The 19,530-nt window shown below is 43.1% G+C and overlaps 1 protein-coding gene across 2 annotated transcripts in view; it reads left to right on the top strand.

Moving 5' to 3' along the window:
* The first annotated feature begins 970 nt into the window (after window positions 1-970).
* The window catches only part of LOC109879886 (sorting nexin-13), a 63,288-nt gene continuing 44,728 nt past the window's right edge, over window positions 971-19,530 (top strand). Inside the window, exon 1 of one of the 2 annotated variants that reach the window (XM_031789013.1) lies at window positions 971-1,213. In XM_031789013.1, the coding sequence (XP_031644873.1) occupies window positions 1,091-1,213 (123 nt within the window). In that variant the 5' untranslated portion in view covers window positions 971-1,090. Of the gene's footprint in view, window positions 1,214-8,014; window positions 8,185-19,530 lie in introns of those variants that run through there. The other variant, XM_031789014.1, reaches the window with a different exon arrangement.

Below are 19,530 nucleotides of genomic sequence, written 5' to 3' on the forward strand. Positions count from 1 at the left end.
GCTGTCTTATTCGTCTCACACTACGGACATTGCAATTTATTGCCCTGTCCACATCTGCAGTCCTCATGCCTCCTTGCAGCATGCCTAATGCACGTTCATGCAGATGAGCAGGGACCCTGGGCATCCTTCTTTTGTTGTTTTTCAGAGTCAGTAGAAGGGCCTCTTTAGTGTCCTAAGTTTTCATAACTGTGACCTTAATTGCCTCCCGTCTGTAAGCTGTTCGTGTCTTAATGACCGTTCCACAGGTGCATGTTCATTAATTGTTTATGGTTAATTGAACAAGCATGGGAAACAGTGTTTAAACCTTTTTATGCTGAGTTTAGTTTTGTGTTAAATACGTGTCAAAAAAATCTATACAGAATATATTTCCTGAGTTTTCTTAGGACACTTCAAAACCTTATTCCATATTATTTATTTTTCGGCTGTATTTTTTGCCATTTATGAATGTGTTATTCAATGCGTTTCTGTGGGCTATCGTAGTAAAGGCCAAATTCAATACGTTATCTAGGTTGTCCTAGCAGTGTCCTGAGATTGTCTTGTGGTTGCAGAAATTCCCTAAATGATCCATAAAGCTTTGTGGTATTCCTACCCGCAGAGAACCCGGCCCACTTCCTAGTGTCTAATATATCATATTTGAGTAAAGATAGAAGACATAGTATCCCAGCTAAGTAAATAACTACACATATGTGAGATCAACCACTGTTTCCTCTTACAGCCTCGTAACGAACAGCCATAAAACAGACAAGAGGTACAAAGTTCACTGAATCTCATGATGCAGTGTGAGCAGCAGGTGTTTGTGTGTGTGTGTGTGTGGTGTGTGTGTGTGGTGTGTGTGTGTGTGTGTGTGTGTGTGTGTGTGTGTGTGTGTGTGTGTGTGTGTGTGTGTGTGTGTGTGTGTGTGTGTGTGTGTGTGTGTGTGTGTGAGAGAGAGAGAGAGAGAGATTTAATAACTTGTCATTCTTCAGCCATGCAAAAGACACTGCAGCATTCATCTCCTCTACTCATCACCCGTCCTATCAGGTTAGACACACACACACACACACACACACGGTTAATATGAGAGAACGTTTGGGACCTGTGCAGTGAAAGTATGGATGACGACCTGGTGAGTGTGGCCTACCTCCCTGGAGCTGGCAGAAGAGCCTGGGACTATATTAGTCTCTACCCCTGCCTGCTGTGTGACCCTGCTGGGGCACTGCCCATCTGGAGAGAGGTAGGCATCCTCTTCTCTATTATCTCTGTAACTCGCTCCTCTTTCCAGGCTCCCCTTTCACTCTTTCTCTATCTACTTCTGTCTCCAGTTCTCTCACATCCCTTCTTTCTTCCTTCCCTCCCTCCCTGCGTACCAGCTCTATCTCTATCGGTCTCTCTCGCTCTCTCTCCCTCATGCCAGCATACAAAGACTGTGAGGTATAGCCAGGTTGTCAGTTGGTCTGTGAATAATGCATCTAGGTGGTTACTGTTCAGTCATTGGTCAATCATGTGACTCTCTCTCTCTCTCTGAATTTTATTCAATTCAAATTGCTTTATTGGCATGATGTAATAATGTACATATTGCCAAAGTGTACTTTGGAATTAAGTGATTACTTTAAAATATGAACAACAATAATAATCAAGATTGTCAACGGGACAATCAGTAACAACAATAATCAAGGGTCAAAATAACCATACAATGGACAATAACAATAACAATGGCATAGAGGACAAGTGCAGGTTGATTGGTCTGTCAGACACTGTCCCTCATCTTATGGCAGGCAGCAATGTAGTGCCCTGCCAACCCAAATCTCTATGCGTCCTCTGCTGTGTTGCAGTGGTTGCACAGCCTTTCCTCCACAGGGAGCCAGGTTTTCCTGTGTCTACCCTTCTCAATGGCAAGGCTGTGCTCACTGAGCCTGTACTTTGTCATTGATTTTCTAAGGTTTTGATCAGTAACCATGGTCTAATAGTTTGCCATGGTGGACTGTCGATTTAGGGCCAGATAGCACTGAATTTTGATTTGTGCTTGTGTTTCCCAATAAGTAATGTACATTTTCCTGCCAATTGTGATGCTGCACGTATCCATTTAATTATGTCATATATTTTACTCCCTCCACCAGTTTCAATTACTTTGTAGAACAGTCATGTATGCCAAATAGAATCAAATGCTTTTTAGAAGTCAATAAAGCAAATGTATATTTTGGTATTATTTTGGTGGACATGTTTATCTATCAGGGTGTGTAGGGTGTAAATATGATTGGTTGTGCAATAGAGACAGGGAGAGGTTGAAAATGTCAGTGAAGACACTTTCCAGTTGGTCTTACCCACATCGGCTGCGGAGAGCGTGATCAAACAGTCGTCCGGAACAGTTGATGCTCTCATGCATGTTTCAGTGTTACTTGCCACGAAGCGAGCATATTTAGTTTGTCTGGTAGACTTGTGTCACTGGGCAGCTCTCGGCTGTGATTCCCTTTGTATACAGTAATTAAGCCCTGCCACATCCAACGATCGTCGGAGCCGGTGTAGTACGATTCGATCTTAGTCCTGTATTGACGCTTTGCCTGTTTGATGGTTCGTCGGAAGGCATAAATATCACATGTACATAAGTATTCAGACCCTTTACTCAGTACTTTGCTAAGGCACCTTTGACAGTGATTACAGCCTCGAGTCTTCTTGGGTATGAAGCTACAAGCTTGGCACACCTGTATCTGGGGAGTTTCTCAAATTCTACTCTGCAGATCTTCTCATGCTCTGTTAGGTTGGATGGGGAGATGTTAGATCGAGTTCAAGTCTGAGCTCTGGCTGGGCCACTCAAGGATATTCAGAGACGTGTCCTGAAGCCACTCCTGCATTGTCTTGGCTGTGTGCTTAGGGTCGTTGTCCTGTTGGAAGGTGAACCTTCAATCTCTCTGTACTTTGCTCTGTTCATCTTTCCCTCTATCCTGATACTTCACCGTAGGGATGGTGCCAGGTTTCCTCCAGACATGATTTTTTTTTGGGGGGGGGGGGTTTCCAATTTTGCCAGAAGTTGTTTGTATTTGGACTCTTTAATTAATTAATTGAATTAGTGTCAGCTGCTTGCTGTTGTACTGGGCTTTTTTGTTGTTGTTCTGAGTGTTACGTTTATAGAGTTTTAAAGTGTCACAGTAATGAAGGTGTAATTCACCATTATTTGGGTCTCTGGGCTTTTTGGTTTGATCGTGTTTATGTTTTTTCTGTTAATGTAGAATCTGTATCAAATCATCTGTATCTTTATTTTAGTTGTGCTTCTTTTGCTGTATGCCTGAATATATTGTTATTGTTTTTTCTACTGCTACGTTGATGTCTTCTTTGGTGTGAGTGTATGTGATATACAGAAAGTTAGGAGTGTCTGGACTTTTTGGTTACCGGTTTCTTCTGTGCTATTTTAGAACCATCTGAATGCCTTTCTGATGTTGTACAGCTTACCGGGCTGTTAATGAGTGGTTGTTTCCATGTCTGGTTTGACAGTGAATGAGCTGAGAGAGAAAGGGTTAATGTCTGTAATCATACATTGACTGTGCTTGTGGACAAGAGGTGAGCAGTAGTTGAATCTCCCCAAAGAGTCCCCCTGTAACCTACCATTGACAAAGTACAGACCCAGGCTTCAACAGAGCTGCAACAGATCCCTTCTGTTTTTGTTAATGGTGCTGTCACTGTTGTTTCTATGGGGGAGATGAAGACAGTTAGAAACAGTATGGCCTGTAATAAAGCTGTCCCCTCGTGTGGTCATTAGATCAGGTGTTCCCGTGTGCGTATTTGTATCCCTACAGATGAGCACATTTCCCAGGGTCTGGAAATGGCACGTCTCTTCCTCAAGGGTGGAAAATATCTCCTTTGAGTAACATGGGGATTCTGAAGGGAGAATATACAGTGTGTTCTAGAAGAATACGGAACGCGTGACTTTCCCCACATTTTGTCACGTTAAAGCCCTATTCTAAAATGGATTAAATAGCCCATAATACCCCATAATGACAAGGCAAAAACAGTCCAGGGGTTCCCAAACTTTTTCACTCAGACCCCCATTGCAGAAAAAGGTTATTCCTTGTAATTCCACACATATGGTCATGGGGTGTAAAGAACATATTGCCGTTGTATAGCCCTTTTTTCTCGCAATTCTATACATTTTGACATGACTATTGTGTATTCATTTGATATTTGAGTGACTCGTACATTACTACAACAAACAGTGCATTCGGTAAGTATTCAGACCTCTTGACTTTTTTCACATTTTGTCACGTTAAAGCCTTATTCTAAAATGGATTAAATCGTTTTTTCCTCATCGATCTACACATAATACCCCATAATGACAAAGCAAAAACAGGTTTAAAAAAAATAATAAATTAATAATAATAATAATAAACTGAAATCAAATCAAATTTTATTTGTCACATGCACAATACAACAGGTGTAGACTTTACAGTGAAACGCTAACTTAACCCTTAAACCCCCAATGCAGTTTTAAGAAAATACCAACTATTTTTTGGTTTAATTACAAGAAAGAAATATAAAAAATTATGTAAGAAATAAGAGTAACAAATAATTAAAGAGCAGAGGTAAATAACATTACTAATACAGGGGGTACCGGAGTCAATGTGTGGGAGCACCGATGTGGAGGTAATTGAGGTAATATGTATGTAGGTAGAGTTATTAAAGTGACTATGCATAGATAATAACAAAGAGTAACAGTAACAGCATAGAAGGGGGGGGGGGCAATGCAAATAGTCTGGGTAGCCATTTGATTAGCTGTTCAGGATTCTTGTAGCTTGGGGGTAGAAGCTGTTTAGAAGCCTATTGGACCTAGACTTGGCGCTCCGGTATTGCTTGTCGTACGGTAGCAGAGAGAACAGTCTATGACTTGGGTGGCTGGAGTCTTTGGCTATTTTTAATGCCTTCTGACAGTGCCTGGTATAGAGGTCCTGGATGGCAGGAAGCTTGGCCCCGGTGAAGTACTGGGCCGTACGCATTACCCTCTGTAGTACCTTGTGGTCAGAGGCCAAGCAGTTGCCAAACCAGGCATTGATGCAACCCGTCAGGATGCTCTCGATGGTGCAGCTGTAAAACCTTTTGAGGATCTGAGGACCCATGCCAAATCTTTTCAGTCTCCTGAGGGGGAATAGGTTTTGTCGTGTCCTCTTCACGACTGTCTTGGTGTGCTTGGACCATGTTAGTTTGTTGGTGATGCGGACACCAAGGAACTTCAAGCTCTCAATCTACTCCCCTGCAGCCCCATCGATGAGAATGGGGGCATACTCGGTCCTCCTTTTCCTGTAGTCCACAATCATCTCCTTTGTCTTGATCACGTTGAGAGAGAGGTTGTTGACCACACGGTCAGGTCTCTGACCTCCTCCCTATAGGCTGTTTCATCTTTGTCGGTGGTCAGGTGGCTACCACTGTAGTGTCATCAGCAAACTTAATGATGGTGTTGGAGTCGTGCCTGGCCATGCAGTCATGAGTGAACAGGGAGTACAGGAGGGGACTGAGCACGCACCCCTGAGGGGCCCCTGTATTGAGGATCAGCCTAGCGGATGTGTGGCTACCTACCCTTTCCACCTGGAAATTTGATAAAATCTCTAAAAACCTGTTTTCGCTTTGTCATTATGGAGTATTGTGTGTAGATTGATGAGGATTTTTTTTATTTAATACATTTTAGAATAAGGCTGTAACGTAACAAAATATGGAACAAGTCAAGAGGTCTGAATACTTTCCGAATGCTCTGTATATTGCGCAAAGGAACACATATTTTTCTGTCAGTAAAAGTTTTTTTTTCAGTTTTTTTTGAGGGGATCAATTCGATTTTGTAGTTGGGATTTGTACCAAATGATCAATCCTCCAGAGTCTCTGCTTCTATTGACAGAGCTGTGTTTCTTTGATAGGGTGATTACCTCTGTAGCCTGTGGGACAGTGAGTGACAATGTCTGCCTTATACCATGTCTCCTGCAGAATGATGACATCAACATCTTTAAGATTTTTGTTGAACTGCAGTGCTAAACTCTTCAGTCCAAAGGTTGAGGAGTCTAGGCCCTGTGATTTCATGTTGCAAGAAGAAAGAATAACACTGTATAAAAATCCAGTAACTATTAACTGCTAAGTTGTTAAGAACAATGGATAACAGCAAGCATTCCTTCTCTTTTGCTCACGTTTAGTGCAATAGTTGTGTGACAAAAAAATTGTCAGAGACGCCAGTCACCCAAGTCATAGACTGTTCTCTCTACTATCGCATGGCAAGCAGTACCGGAGCGCCAAGTCTAGGTCCAAGAGGCTTCTAAACAGCTTCTACCCCTAAGCCATAAGACTGCTGAACAAGTAATCAAATGGCCACCGGACTATTTACATTGACCCCCCCTTTTGTTTTGACACTGCTTCTACTTGCTGTTTATTATCTATGCATAGTCACTTTACAAATGACCTCGACTAACCTTTAGCCCCACACATTGACACGGTACCGGTACCCCCTGTATATAGCCTCCACATTGACTCTGTACCGTAACACCCTGTATATAGCCTCCACATTGACTCTGTACCGGTACCCCCTGTATATAGCCTCCACATTGACTCTGTACTGTAACCCCCTGTATATAGCCTCCACATTGACTCTGTACCGTAACCCCCTGTATATAGCCTCCACATTGACTCTGTACTGTAACCCCCTGTATATAGCCTCCACATTGACTCTGTACTGTAACCCCCTGTATATAGCCTCCACATTGACTCTGTACTGTAACCCCCTGTATATAGCCTCCACATTGACTCTGTACTGTAACACCCTGTATATAGCCTCCACATTGACTCTGTACTGTAACACCCTGTATATAGCCTCCACATTGACTCTGTACTGTAACACCCTGTATAAATCCTCGTTATTGTTATGTAAATGTATTGTGCTACTTTTTGATTGATTCGATTTTTTAAACTTTAGTTTATTTAGTAAATATTTTGTTAACTCTATTTCTTGAAATGCATTGTTGGTTAAGGGCTTGTAAGTAAGCATTTCACTGTAAGGTCTACACCTGTTGTATTCAGCACATGACAATTACAATTTGATTTGATTGTGTGTGTGTTTGTGTGTGTGTGAGAGAGAGTGTGTGTGTCTAACCATGTGTATGTGACAAATAAAATTGGATTTGAAGTACAAAAGGGAAAATAAATTAACATAAATATGGGTTGTATTTACAATGGTGTTTGTGCTTCACTGATTTCCCTTTTCTTGTTGTAGAAGTTAACGGCTATTTTCTGGATTTTGATAATTAGTGGGTATCATCCTAATTCTGCTCTGCGTGCATTCTTTGGTGTTTTATGTTGTACACGAGGAAGGTTGTGCGGAATTGGGTGTTTGTCCCGCTTTGTGAATTCTTGGTTGGTGAGCGGACCACATGCCTCACAACCATAAACGGCAATGGGTTCTATAACTGAAGATCCTAATTGGGATGTTGAATTGTATGTTCCTTTTGATGCCCTCTCTCTCTCTCTCTCTCTCTCTCTCTCTCTCTCTCTCTCTCTCTCTCTCTCTCTCTCTCTCTCTCTCTCTCTCTCTCTCTCTCTCTCTCTCTCTCTCTCTCTCTCTCTAAGTTGTCAACCACTGGTCAATCGTAGACTTGATAGTTATTTTCTACTTGATTTGATGTTGAGAGGTAGGCTACGCTACATTTTGATGTAGCTGTTGTGTATTTTATTTGTAATTATTAAACATTTGTATTTAACCTTTATTTATACAGGTTTTAATCAGATAAAATCATTTTTTCAAGAGAGACCTGGTCTAACACCTACAGTCCATCAAGCAATAACTTTGTAGGGCAAGCTATCTGCACAACAGTAGCAACAATCGAAGATAACGTTGCACATTTAATTCAACATCATAAATGTCGACTATGTGTTTGAGTGTTTCAGAGAAAGTTTTTTCTGGCTCAGCTGCAGTTTAAAAAGTAATAAGATGAGAACGTTTATAGAATTAAACCACATTGCCACTTACCGGTGTGTTGGATGCGTCATAAAAAACATTCAACCAATCAGAGAGCGACGTCGAGAAACGGGGTGCCTGAGACGTATAAAGCTGCAACATGGCGACTCTCCGAAGAGACTACGGAGAGTGGCGATACAACCGTTTTTAAAACATATAGTTACGCCTCGTGCAATGTGGTGGGATTAGCACAAGCCTCGACACCCACAACATTGTAAACTATGTTTGCAGAGGTAAGTTCATACTCGCTCAAAGGCGTGTCTATAGTTTGTTTTCTGCCCCTGGGCAGGTGACAGCTAGATAGCTAGCTAACCGTTTAGCATCTGATCACAGGTAAACAGGAAGACGAGCACAGACAGACTTGTCTGTTTTGAAAAAGCCTCTTTGCTAACTCGGTGTTTGTCAGTCCAGGATTAGACAGCTAATACGATGAGCTGAAGTTATCCTTAGTGACAACACTGTGCTGAAATTAGCTTGTTGGCTAGGTTAAATAACCGACGTTATGCGATCACATGAGTTGTAACGACGTTGCTAGTTAACTAGTTAAAGAGGTGTTTTTCATCGTTAGTCCACTGTTGATACAGTCCCGAAATGTTTTGCATGTCAGCAGTCAAGTTTAGAAGATATTGGACTTTCAAGAAGCAAAGTGTGTCACTGACCTCATCACCAACTACCTTCAGCGCTATTGGACTATAGTCCGGGGGGATCCTGACACTCGTTCTGAACATTAAAACACATCTCTTGCTGTACGGTTTTGGAAACATAGGAAGAGATCTTTAAAACATCAGGACAAAAAAAGAAAGAAGTTACATTACTACACCTCTTTATAGGAGTAGGGTTAGTGTTCCCACAACGGAAGACAGAGGTGGCCACCTGTGTTAATTAGCTGTCTAGCGTGCTCTGAACATCTCCGTGTAAGCATAACTGTGGAGGAAGTGTATGTAGTAAATCAACAGGAGGCACACACAGAGTATGGATCTGTTCAAAACTGCTACAGTAAGTGTGTGTATTTAAAATTAAAATAAAAAGATATATATCATTTTTTGCAGATATGAAAGATGAGGGTCATCAGCAGTGATTCCTCTGGAAGAATGTGTAGCAGTGGGGGGCAAAGGTCATAGGGGGTGGGGAGTTATGTAGAAGGACTGAGAATCTCACTTCTGGTGTCTTTCTACTCCAAATTGAATGAAAATAAAATGATGCTGATGTAACAGTATAGACTTCACGTCCGTCCCCTCGCCCCGACCTGGGCGCAAACCAGGGACGCTCTGCACACGTCAACAGTCACCCTCGAAGCATCGTTACCCATCGCTCCACAAAAGCCGCGGCCCTTGCAGAGCAAGGGGAACCACTACTTCAACGTCACCGATTAAAACGCTATTTAGCGCGCACCACCGCTAACTAGCTAGCAATTTCACATTGGCTACACTGACACTATCTAAAATATGATATCCACCTCCAGAAATGAGCCCAAAAACAAATTGGTACAGTTATTTGTTTAAATCAGGTATGCTATTAGCAATAAGCATTATCACCTGTTGGAAACCTCCCTAAAGGGGCCACATGAAGATCGGGGGAAACTAAAAATAAATCTTCTCTCAGCTTCAACGTGACAATGGCGAGCGCTAGCGAGATTTGATGAAGCACCGGCGTCTTTCAAACCCGCCGTGCGGGAACAGCGTACAATACGATGACGAGGGTACGAAGACGAGGGTACGAAGTCCCGCAAACAAACAGAGTACAATCTGCAGGCATTGCTTTGCCACCGTCAGGCTTACTCCAGTGGAAGCACTTCTAACATGAAGTGTCATTTACGCGGCCGTCACCCGGCCGTATCCCTTGCGCGTGAAGCTGGTGCAAGGAGAGTCCGCTCGTTAGCGAAAACACGCTCTCGCTGCTGCCTTCCAGCGACAAAGGAAAGCAGTGGGAGTATTCATAGCCAAAGATTTCGGTGGCAACGGACTCGGGATTTCGACACCCGTTTCATTTGTTTTTTGTTGCCACGTTACAATATCCCCTCCCGCACACATTTCAGCAGCGAAGTAATTCCCAAACTCTTATGAAACATCATGGAGAGAATATTGAAAAGGAATTGACACAGACACCCTATCTAGCTCTCTCCACTGACAGTTGGACCTCCAGAGCAACTCGAAGCTACCTCTCTGTGACGGTTCACTGTGTACTCGAAGCTACCTCTCTGTGACGGTTCACTGTGTACTCGAAGCTACCTCTCTGTGACGGTTCACTGTGTACTCGAAGCTACCTCTCTGTGACGGTTCACTGCGTACTCGAAGCTACCTCTCTGTGACAGTGCACTGCGTACTCGAAGCTACCTCTCTGTGACGGTTCACTGTGTACTCGAAGCTACCTCTCTGTGACGGTTCACTGTGTACTGGATCGGGAGATGAAGAGCTACGTGTTAACTCCTCCCCTGTATGAGAGTCATACATGCGCACACTTTTCTTAAATATAAAGATACCGAAACTGTACCGCGGCCCACAAATCGTGATGCGTACTGGACCGTGGGCCCACTGTACCATTATATCCCCAGTGTGGTGGGCCTCATCTAATCTAGTTATATCTGCTGATAAAGTCCCTCTCCTATGTAAACATCTCTCTGCTGCGAGATTGTATCTAATACCTCCACTGTTTCTGCTTGTACTCAGTAACTGCTAATATGTAACACTCTGATTACTAACAGGTCTATATATGACCTCTCTAGGCAAGGTAAGGCTATGGTCGACTGGCGCATTGTCTCCAGTTAGCCTGGGGTGTTATGGAAGAGGGAGAGCATGGTGTTGTGCCAGATATCACAACCCTCTTACAGGCGGTGCCTTTCTGTTTCTCAAACCCTCTTAACAAGTCACTGTTTCAATGACCTGGGTCGAACTCTGGAGGCATATAATCAAATCCCATTTTATTTGTCAGGTGCTTAGTCTACCACCTGTTGTTTACAATCTGTCCTGAGCCGATGTGCAGGTGTAAGAGGTAATGGAGGTAGATGCAGTATGTACATATAGGTAGGGATAAAGTGACTAGACAACAGGATAGATAATAAATAGTAGCAGCAGTGTGATGAGTCAAGAGTTAGCGCAAAAAGGGTCCATGCAGATAGTCGCTATCGGTGAACATTTTAAATAACTGTTTTAGTGGTCTTATGGCTTGGAAGTAGAAGCTGTTCAGGGTCCTGTTGGTTCCAGACTTGGTGCATCAGTACCACTTGCTGTGGGGTAGCAGAGAGACTTGGGTGGCTCCAGGCCTTCACCACCGTGCCGGGGGACAACCCTGCTACAGTGTGCCGGTGCCTGACTGAACAGCACAGTTTCCAGGCAGACTGAAGGGAGATTGTTGTTGTGGTGTAGCTGGTGTTAGTGTAATATAGATCCTCACTGAGATGTGTTCCCCTCACAGCTAAATCTCATTCATCTGTCTTAATCAAAGCTTAGTGACAGGGATGCGCCAATCCATCAGAGCTGCTCCTCCGCACACGCGGCCTGCATCAGCCTGGGGTCACCCTAGAAAGATTTAACAGTCCACATTCTATGGGAGAAGCATGAGCATTAAGCCCAGTATGCATCATCATACTGAGGCCTGACTGAGCCCCCCCCCCCCAGCCCAGCTCCCTCCCCTCTCTCTGGGATATCAACTCACTTTCTCAGAGGAGAGCTTTAATGTGTGAAGTTAATTCCTCACTCACTAAACCCTAACCCCTCACTCACTCACTCACTAAACCCTAACCCTTCAATCACTCACTCACTAAACCCTAACCCTTCAATCACTCACTCACTCACTAAACCCTAACCCCTCACTCACTCACTAAACCCTGACCCCTCACTAAACCCTGACCCCTCACTCAACCCTAACCCCTCACTAAACCCTGACCCCTCACTCAACCCTGACCCCTTGCTAACATTAGTAACTCCTCACTGTGGAGGGGGCTGTGCCGCTGACAGAGCTGAAACATGCATTCTCTCCCAGTGACCTCTTACCCCTAACCCCAGTGACCTCTTACCCTTAACCCTAGTGACTCCTTACCTCTAACTGTTTCCACTGTTTGCAATGTTATTTAAAACAAAACAAAATCAGAGGTAAATAAATCACCCTATCCTTTAATTCTCCTGCCCCCTAAACAACTTAATGTGAAAATGTGCGTGATATTCTAAGAATTTATTTGTTTTGGGCCGGCCCGGATTTATGGTTTGTGTAACATCGTAGCCTCTAGAGCAACGTGTGGCCATTGTGTGAGTGAGTGTGAGAGAGCGAGATCTGTCTTTCGTAGGAGTAGAATGAGATTCACTTTCAATGATCTATGTGTGCAATGCTTCATATAAAGGGGATTTTAGATTTTTATTTATTATTGTCATGCATTCCGGTACCTAGGTCAACCCCCCCCCCCCCCCCTCCTTCTCGGCTCACTTTTTGTTCTGGCACCTTCACAAATGAATCACTGCCTAACCCCTTAGTCACTGCCATGGGTCACAGGGGCTGTGGTAACAGAGGGAAGTGAAACCAGACTGATGGACAGATTTCATGTGACGGGGACAACTGTTTTTCAGTCTTCAAGGAATGCTTTGTGCTCCTTCAGCTTGGAACCTTCAGCTCTTGTTTTAGAGCCAGAATCCTTCATTGAAAACTGGTCACCCCACCTCTGTTTTGGTAAAAAGCTGAGAAAAAAAAAGCCGCTCAGCAAGGAAGAAGCCAGTGCTCCAAAACCGCCATAAAAAAGCCAGAGAAATGTCCTCTGGTCTGATGAAACAAAAATAGAACTGTTTGGCCATAATGACCATCGTTATGTTTGGAGGGAAAAGGGGGAGGCTTGCAAGCCGAAGAACACCATCCCAGCCGTGATGCATGGGGGTGGCAGCATCATGTTGTGGGGGTGCTTTGCTGCAGGAGGGACTGGTGCACTTAACAAAAGGGATGGCATCATGAGAAAATACAATTTTGTGGATATATTGAAGCAACATCTCAACACATCAGTCAGGAAGTTAAAGCTTGGTCGCAAATGGGTCTTCCAAATGGACAATGACCCCAAGCATACTTCCAAAGTTGTAGCAACATGGCTTAAGGACAACAAAGTCAAGGTATTGGAGTGGCCATCACAAAGCCCTGACCTCAATCCAATAGAACATTTGTGGGCAGAACTGAAAAGCGTGTGCAAGCAAGAGGCCTTCAACCCTGACTGTTACACCAGCTCTGTCAGGAGGAATGGGCCAAAATTCACCCAACTTATTATGGGAAGCTTGTGGAAGGTTACCAGAAAGGTTTGACCCAAGTTAAACAATTTAAAGGCAATGCTGCCAAATACTAATTGAGTGTATGTCAACTTCTGACCCACTGGGAATGAGATGGAAGAAATAAAAGCTGAAATAAATAATTCTCTCTACTATTATTCTGACATTTCTCATTCTTAAAATAAAGTGGTGATCCTAACTGACCTAAGACATGGAATTGTTGCTAGGATTTAATGTCAGAAATTGTGAAACTGAGTTTAAATGTAGTTGGCTGAGGTGTATGTAAACTCCCAACTTCAACTGTATATATCATTACATGCAAGTCATAAAATGGACGTTGCAACTAGTGTTGCACATTTTGGGGAATATTCAGAGGTGGTAACTTTCCATGGGAATTAACAGGAATATATGGGAATTAATGACAATGTAAGCAAATTAATGTTAATAGTATTTAAATGTAATGTTTTTTTGCATTGGATATATTTATCATATGTGGAGACAGAAACCTAAACCTTTTACCTTATCATAAGTAGACATAATAGAATCCAATAGAAATTTAAAAAAAGTTTAGTTACGAGTTGAACTTTAATTAAATGAGTTGACTCTCCCAAAAATGTTTTCGACATGCATCTGTAAAATTATCGTCTAGAAACTAAAGCTTTGGTTGTCTTCCCCTCAGGCTTCCATGTCTTCTCCCTGGACCTCCTCAATGTCCACCTCTTGAACATCAGACTCTGAGGCCTCACCTTCACTGTCACTCTCCAACCTTGTTGAGGATGGCTCGTTGTCAGGCTCAAAAATCTTTCAATTTGTCCAGATGGCCACCGATTTTTCAATACTTGTATTGGTCAGCCTGTTACGTGCTTTGGTGTGTGTGTTCCCAAGCAAGGACCTGTTGCGCTCTGAGGTGGCTGATGTTGGTGGGATTTGGAGAATGATGGAGGCAACAGGGGAAAGAGCCTCATATCCACAAAGTCCCTTCCACCAGGTGGCAGATGAGATATGTTGGCACGACTGCCATATTGCATCTCCATCCCAAAGCCCTTGCTTGGAAGTGTACTTCGCCAGACTGCCAAGAACCTTGCCCTCATCCAGGCCAAGGTGGCGAGACACGGTATTGATGACACCATAGCCCTAGTTGATCTCTGCACCAAACAGGATGCTCTTGCCATCATACTTGGGGTCCAACATGTACGCTGCGGCATGTTTGGGCTTCAGGCAGAAGTCTTCACGCTTTTTGATGTATTTCAGAACTGTAGTTTCTTGTTGCTTGGAGCAACAGTGAAGTTGGCAGGGTAGTATGGATATCTTCCCTTACATCTGCAAGCAGAGTCTGAACATCAGACTGGATGTCATTGTCTCCCTCATTCCGTGCAATGGCTGCTGCTTACCACTCTCTCCCAAAATACATCATCCAGGAGGATCCTCTTGATGGGGCTGTCCATATCGGCAGATTGTGACATAGCCATTTCTTGGAGAGGTTCTTCTCCTCCAGAAGACTGTCAAACATGATGACAACACCACCCCAACGGGTGATGCTGGGCAGCTTGTGGTGTTCTTATTCTTCTCACTTTGCTTGGTGAGATAGATTGTTGATATAACTTGATGACCCTTCACATACCTAACCATTTCCTTGTCTCTCTTGTAGAGTGTGTCCATTGTTTTCAGTGCCATCATGTCCTTGAGGATCAGATTTAATGCATGTGCAGCACAGCCAATGGGTGTGATGAGAGGGTAGGACTCCTCCACTTTAGACCAAGACTCTTCATGTTCGCAGCATTGTCTTTCACCAGTGCAAATACCTTCTGTGGTCGAAGGTCATTGACTGCCTTCAGCTCATCTGCAATGTAGAGACCGGTGTGTCTGTTGTCCCTTGCATCTGTGCTCTTGTAGAATACTGGTTGAGGGGTGGATGATTAATTAGTAGTTAATTATTCCTTGCTCACGAACATTTGACCGCCCATCAGAGATGATTGCAATAGTCTGCTTTCTCTATGATTTGCTTGACCTTCACTTGAACTCTGTTGAACTCTGCATCCAGCAAATGTGTAGATAAAGCATGTCTGGTTGGAGGGGTGTATGCTGGGCGAGGAACATTCAGAAATCTCTTCCAATACACATTGCCTGTGAGCATCAGAGGTGAACTAGTTGCATACACAGCTTGAGCAAGACATTCATCGGCATTTCTGACTACGTTCCTCCATTGAGTCAAAAAAACTTCAGATTCCAGGAGGACTATGAGCTGTTGCAATCGAACAAAAAATCATGTATGTCATATAAAATATATTCACCCCACCCAGTATTGTAATCCAAATGTACCAGAAATGTAGTCATGGCTCAGACAGTGTAGTAGTGTGGGCTCAATAGCATCTCATTAGTGTGCAAGATCTTGAGAATCAGCTGCACATGTGATGGAAGAATGCACTGTGCATGCAGAGGGTTGCAATTCCAATTTATTTGGGGATAAGTTTAACTAGAATTGCCTTATTTGTATCCCACAAAAAAAAGTTCACTGTTATAAGCAAACTTTTTTTTAAAAGTAATTTTTAAGCAAAATTCCCCAAATTCTTGGGCTTAACTTCCCATGGAAAATTTCTGGGAAAGTTTTTGACCCTTTGCAACCCCAGTTGCGACTAAGGATTCTAGCTTTGAAACTCTGTTGCTCTTGTTTTGTAACCCTTCTCTTGCGTTTGGAATAGAGGTCGACCGATTCATCGAAATGGCCGATTAATTAGGGCCGATTAGAAATTTTCATAACAATTGGAAATCGGTATTTTTGGACACACTGATTTGGCTGATTTAAACATTTTTTAAATTAAATTTTTTTAAATTCACCTTTTATTTAATCTTTATTTAACCAGGCAAGTCAGTTAAGAACACATTCTTATTTTTCAATGACGGCCTGGGAACAGTGGGTTAACTGCCTGTTAACCCACTGTTCCCAGGCCGTCATTGAAAAATAAGAATGTGTTCTTAACTGACTTGCCTGGTTAAATAAAGGTAAAATAAATAAAAAAATAAAAAGGTGCAGAACGACAGATTTTCACCTTGTCAGCTCAGGGGATCCAATTTTGCAACCTTACAGTTAACTAGTCCAACGCTCTAACCACCTGCCTCTCATTGCACTCCACGAGGAGTGCCTGTTACGCGAATGCAGTAAGCCAAGGTAAGTTGCTAGCTAGCATTAAACTTATCTCATAAAAAACAATCAATCATAATCACTAGTTAACTACACATGGTTGATGATATTACTAGTTTATCTAGCGTGTCCTGCGTTGCATATAATCGATGCGGTGCGTATCGTTGCTCCAACGTGTACCTAACCATGCTCATCAATGCCTTTCTTAAAATCAGTACACAGACGTATATATTTTTAAACCTGCATATTTAGCTAAAATAAATCCAGGTTAGCAGGCAATATTAACCAGGGGAAATTGTGCCACTTTTCTTGAGTTCATTGCACGCAGAGTCAGTGTATATGCAACAGTTTGGGCCGCCTAATTTGCCAGAATTTGACGTAATTATGACATTGAAGGTTGTGCAATGTAACAGGAATACTTAGACTAATGGATTCCTAGAGATAGATAAAATACAGAATTTGCATATTTCACTGAAAGAATAAACGTTGAGTTTGAGATGATAGTTTCCGGATTAGACCATATTAATGACCTAAGGCTCGTATTTCTGTGTGTTATTATGTTATAACTAAGTCTATGATTTGATAGAGCAGTCTGACTGAGCGGTGGTAGGCAGCAGCAGGCTCGTAAGCATTCATTCTAACAGCACTTTCGTGCGTTTTGCCAGCAGCTCTTCGTTGTGCGTCAAGCATTGCGCTGTTTATGACTTCAAGCCTATCAACTCCCAAGATGAGGCTGGTGTAACCAATGTGAAATGGCTAGCTAGTTAGCTAATAGCGTTTCAAACGTCACTTGCTCTGAGACTTGGAGTAGTTGTTCCCCTTGCTCTGCATGGGTAACGCGGCTTCGAGGGTGGCTGTTGTCGTTGTGTTCCTGGTTCGAGCCCAGGGAGGAGCGGGACTGAAGCTATACTGTTACACTGGCAATACTAAAGTGCCTATAAGAACATCCAATAGTCAAAGGTTAATGAAATACAAATGGAATAGAGGGAAATAGTCCTATAATTCCTATAATAACTACAACCTAAAACTTCTTACCTGGGAATATTGAAGACTTGAACCACCAGCTTTCATATGTTCTCATGTTCTGAGCAAGGAACTTAAACGTTAGCTTTCTTACATGGCACATATTGCACTTTTACTTTCTTCTCCAACACTTTGTTTTTGCATTATTTAAACCAAATTGAACATGTTTCATTATTTATTTGAGGCTAAATAGATTTTATTGATGTATTATATTAAGTTAAAATAAGTGTTCATTCAGTATTGTTGTAATTAAATTGAAAAATCGGCCGATTTAATCGGTATCGGCTTCTTCTTTTTGGGTCCTCCAATAATCGGTATCGGCGTTGAAAAATCATAATTGGTCGACCTCTAGTTTGGAACCGTTGGTTCTCGTCCTCTGACGTCAGACAACTGTATCATCCTCTCTGGTCTCCACCAGCCTGTTGAACAGTTGAAGGTTGAATAAAATTCCTCTCTGCCCACAATAGACTCAGTCAACTGTAAAGAGTCTCACCTATAGCTATCTGTGGTCATGCCTTGCTGTCTCGTCTCTCATACTGACACTGTAGGTTCTACTCAGTCTTTTTGGCTCAGTGCTGTTTCTGTTACACATTTAGGACTGTACACTGACTGACCAATCCCCTCTGTGTTAAGCCAGTGGAGGAGTGGATCAGCTACCTCAGCCTGTAAATATTAGAAGTTAACCCTGTAGTGGTTTAGTAAGCCCTGTCATTCTCTAGCTGAAGGATGGACACTATTCATACAGTGTCAGTATGTCAGCCAGGCCAGTATGTCAGCCAGGCATGACCACAGATAGCTATAGGTGGGACTCTTTACAGTTGACTGAGTTGTGGGCAGAGAGGAATTTTATTCAATCTTCTCAGACCCATTTCTGTTGGAATAGTTTCCCTGAACCTTCTTGCTACCCTACATTGTCACGGAAGACATGAACATGATTGTTACGCACAGTTCTGTTGTTTTTTGATTTGTCGTGGCTGATGACTGACTCACCGTGCTGAGCTGCTGTTTTCATTTGTATTATCTCACACTAGCCCCTCCCTACCTGTCTGCCCTTAATGCTGATAAGGTTAGCCTCGATCAGAATATGGAAGGCTAGCCACCAATAATATCACGACTACCAGTCTGTCCCTGTGTTCAGACCGTGACTGTTCCCTGGAGGCTCCACTGTGACGGCAACACTGTGATAACCTTGCACTGGCCTGCTGATATGGGCCCGCTAACACCATTACGTGTGTGTGTGTGTGTGTGTCAAGGACGTCTACTTGCAGCCAGGCACCTCGTGAATATGTAGAGGCCTCCTTTATCCCTGCTGTTAGTAGTATAAAGACCCTGACTGTCTGATGATAAATTAATACCACGTGAGCCTTACAATCAAAAATGTGTGTTGGACCGGCTGGTGGTGTTAGCAGTAGGAAGCTCTGACTAGTGACCGGGCTTTTTCATTCCTCAGTCGGGGAGAGTGACATGTTTTTAGGTCGTCTCACATGACAGCCTACTAGTATGCTACTTCTCACCAGAACTAGTCTAGGATAAGCATTTTGAGATTTAACCTACCATTAGTGACAGCCCAGTCCCTTAGCTGGCGTGTGTCAGATGCAGGCTAGTTTTTTTACATTCCCCTGTGTGTAATAATGTAATGTAGTAAGGCTGTAGCACTAAGGTCAACGACCTGTAGAAGTCAGACTGCTCTGTTGTTATTTGGCCATTGTGTTGTTTACGCTCAGGTGAATGTGTGAGCAGGAAGATACTGACAAGGCTGTATGATTCTGTGAGTGAGGGGAAACGCTGCCCTTGTGTGTAATATAACGTTGAGTTAGGGATAGCCCGGCTCGGTCCAGTGTGGTTGATAGAAACAGATGGTGTTGATGTTAAAACTGTGTAAGCTGGAAGGATTCAGAGTATTCTGCTGCTAGCTCTTGCCTAGTTGTGGTGCTTATAGCTAGAATACTGCTGTATTAGTCAACACCATCACCCTGACCCCTGGAAAGGTCAGGACCCATCCACTGTGTGTGTGTGTGTGTGACGGGAACAGGGACGCCATGTTCTGGAATCCTCTAAACATTCCATACATCCATCACATGACCAGTTTTTTTTTAACAGACGACAGATACTCGTGTGTGTGTGTGTGTGTGTGTGTGTGTGTGTGTGTGTGTGTGTGCATGTACATGCTTGTGTATTGTGTG

Source organism: Oncorhynchus kisutch, linkage group LG14 (assembly GCF_002021735.2).
Source record: "Oncorhynchus kisutch isolate 150728-3 linkage group LG14, Okis_V2, whole genome shotgun sequence".
Lineage (NCBI taxonomy): Eukaryota > Metazoa > Chordata > Actinopteri > Salmoniformes > Salmonidae > Oncorhynchus > Oncorhynchus kisutch.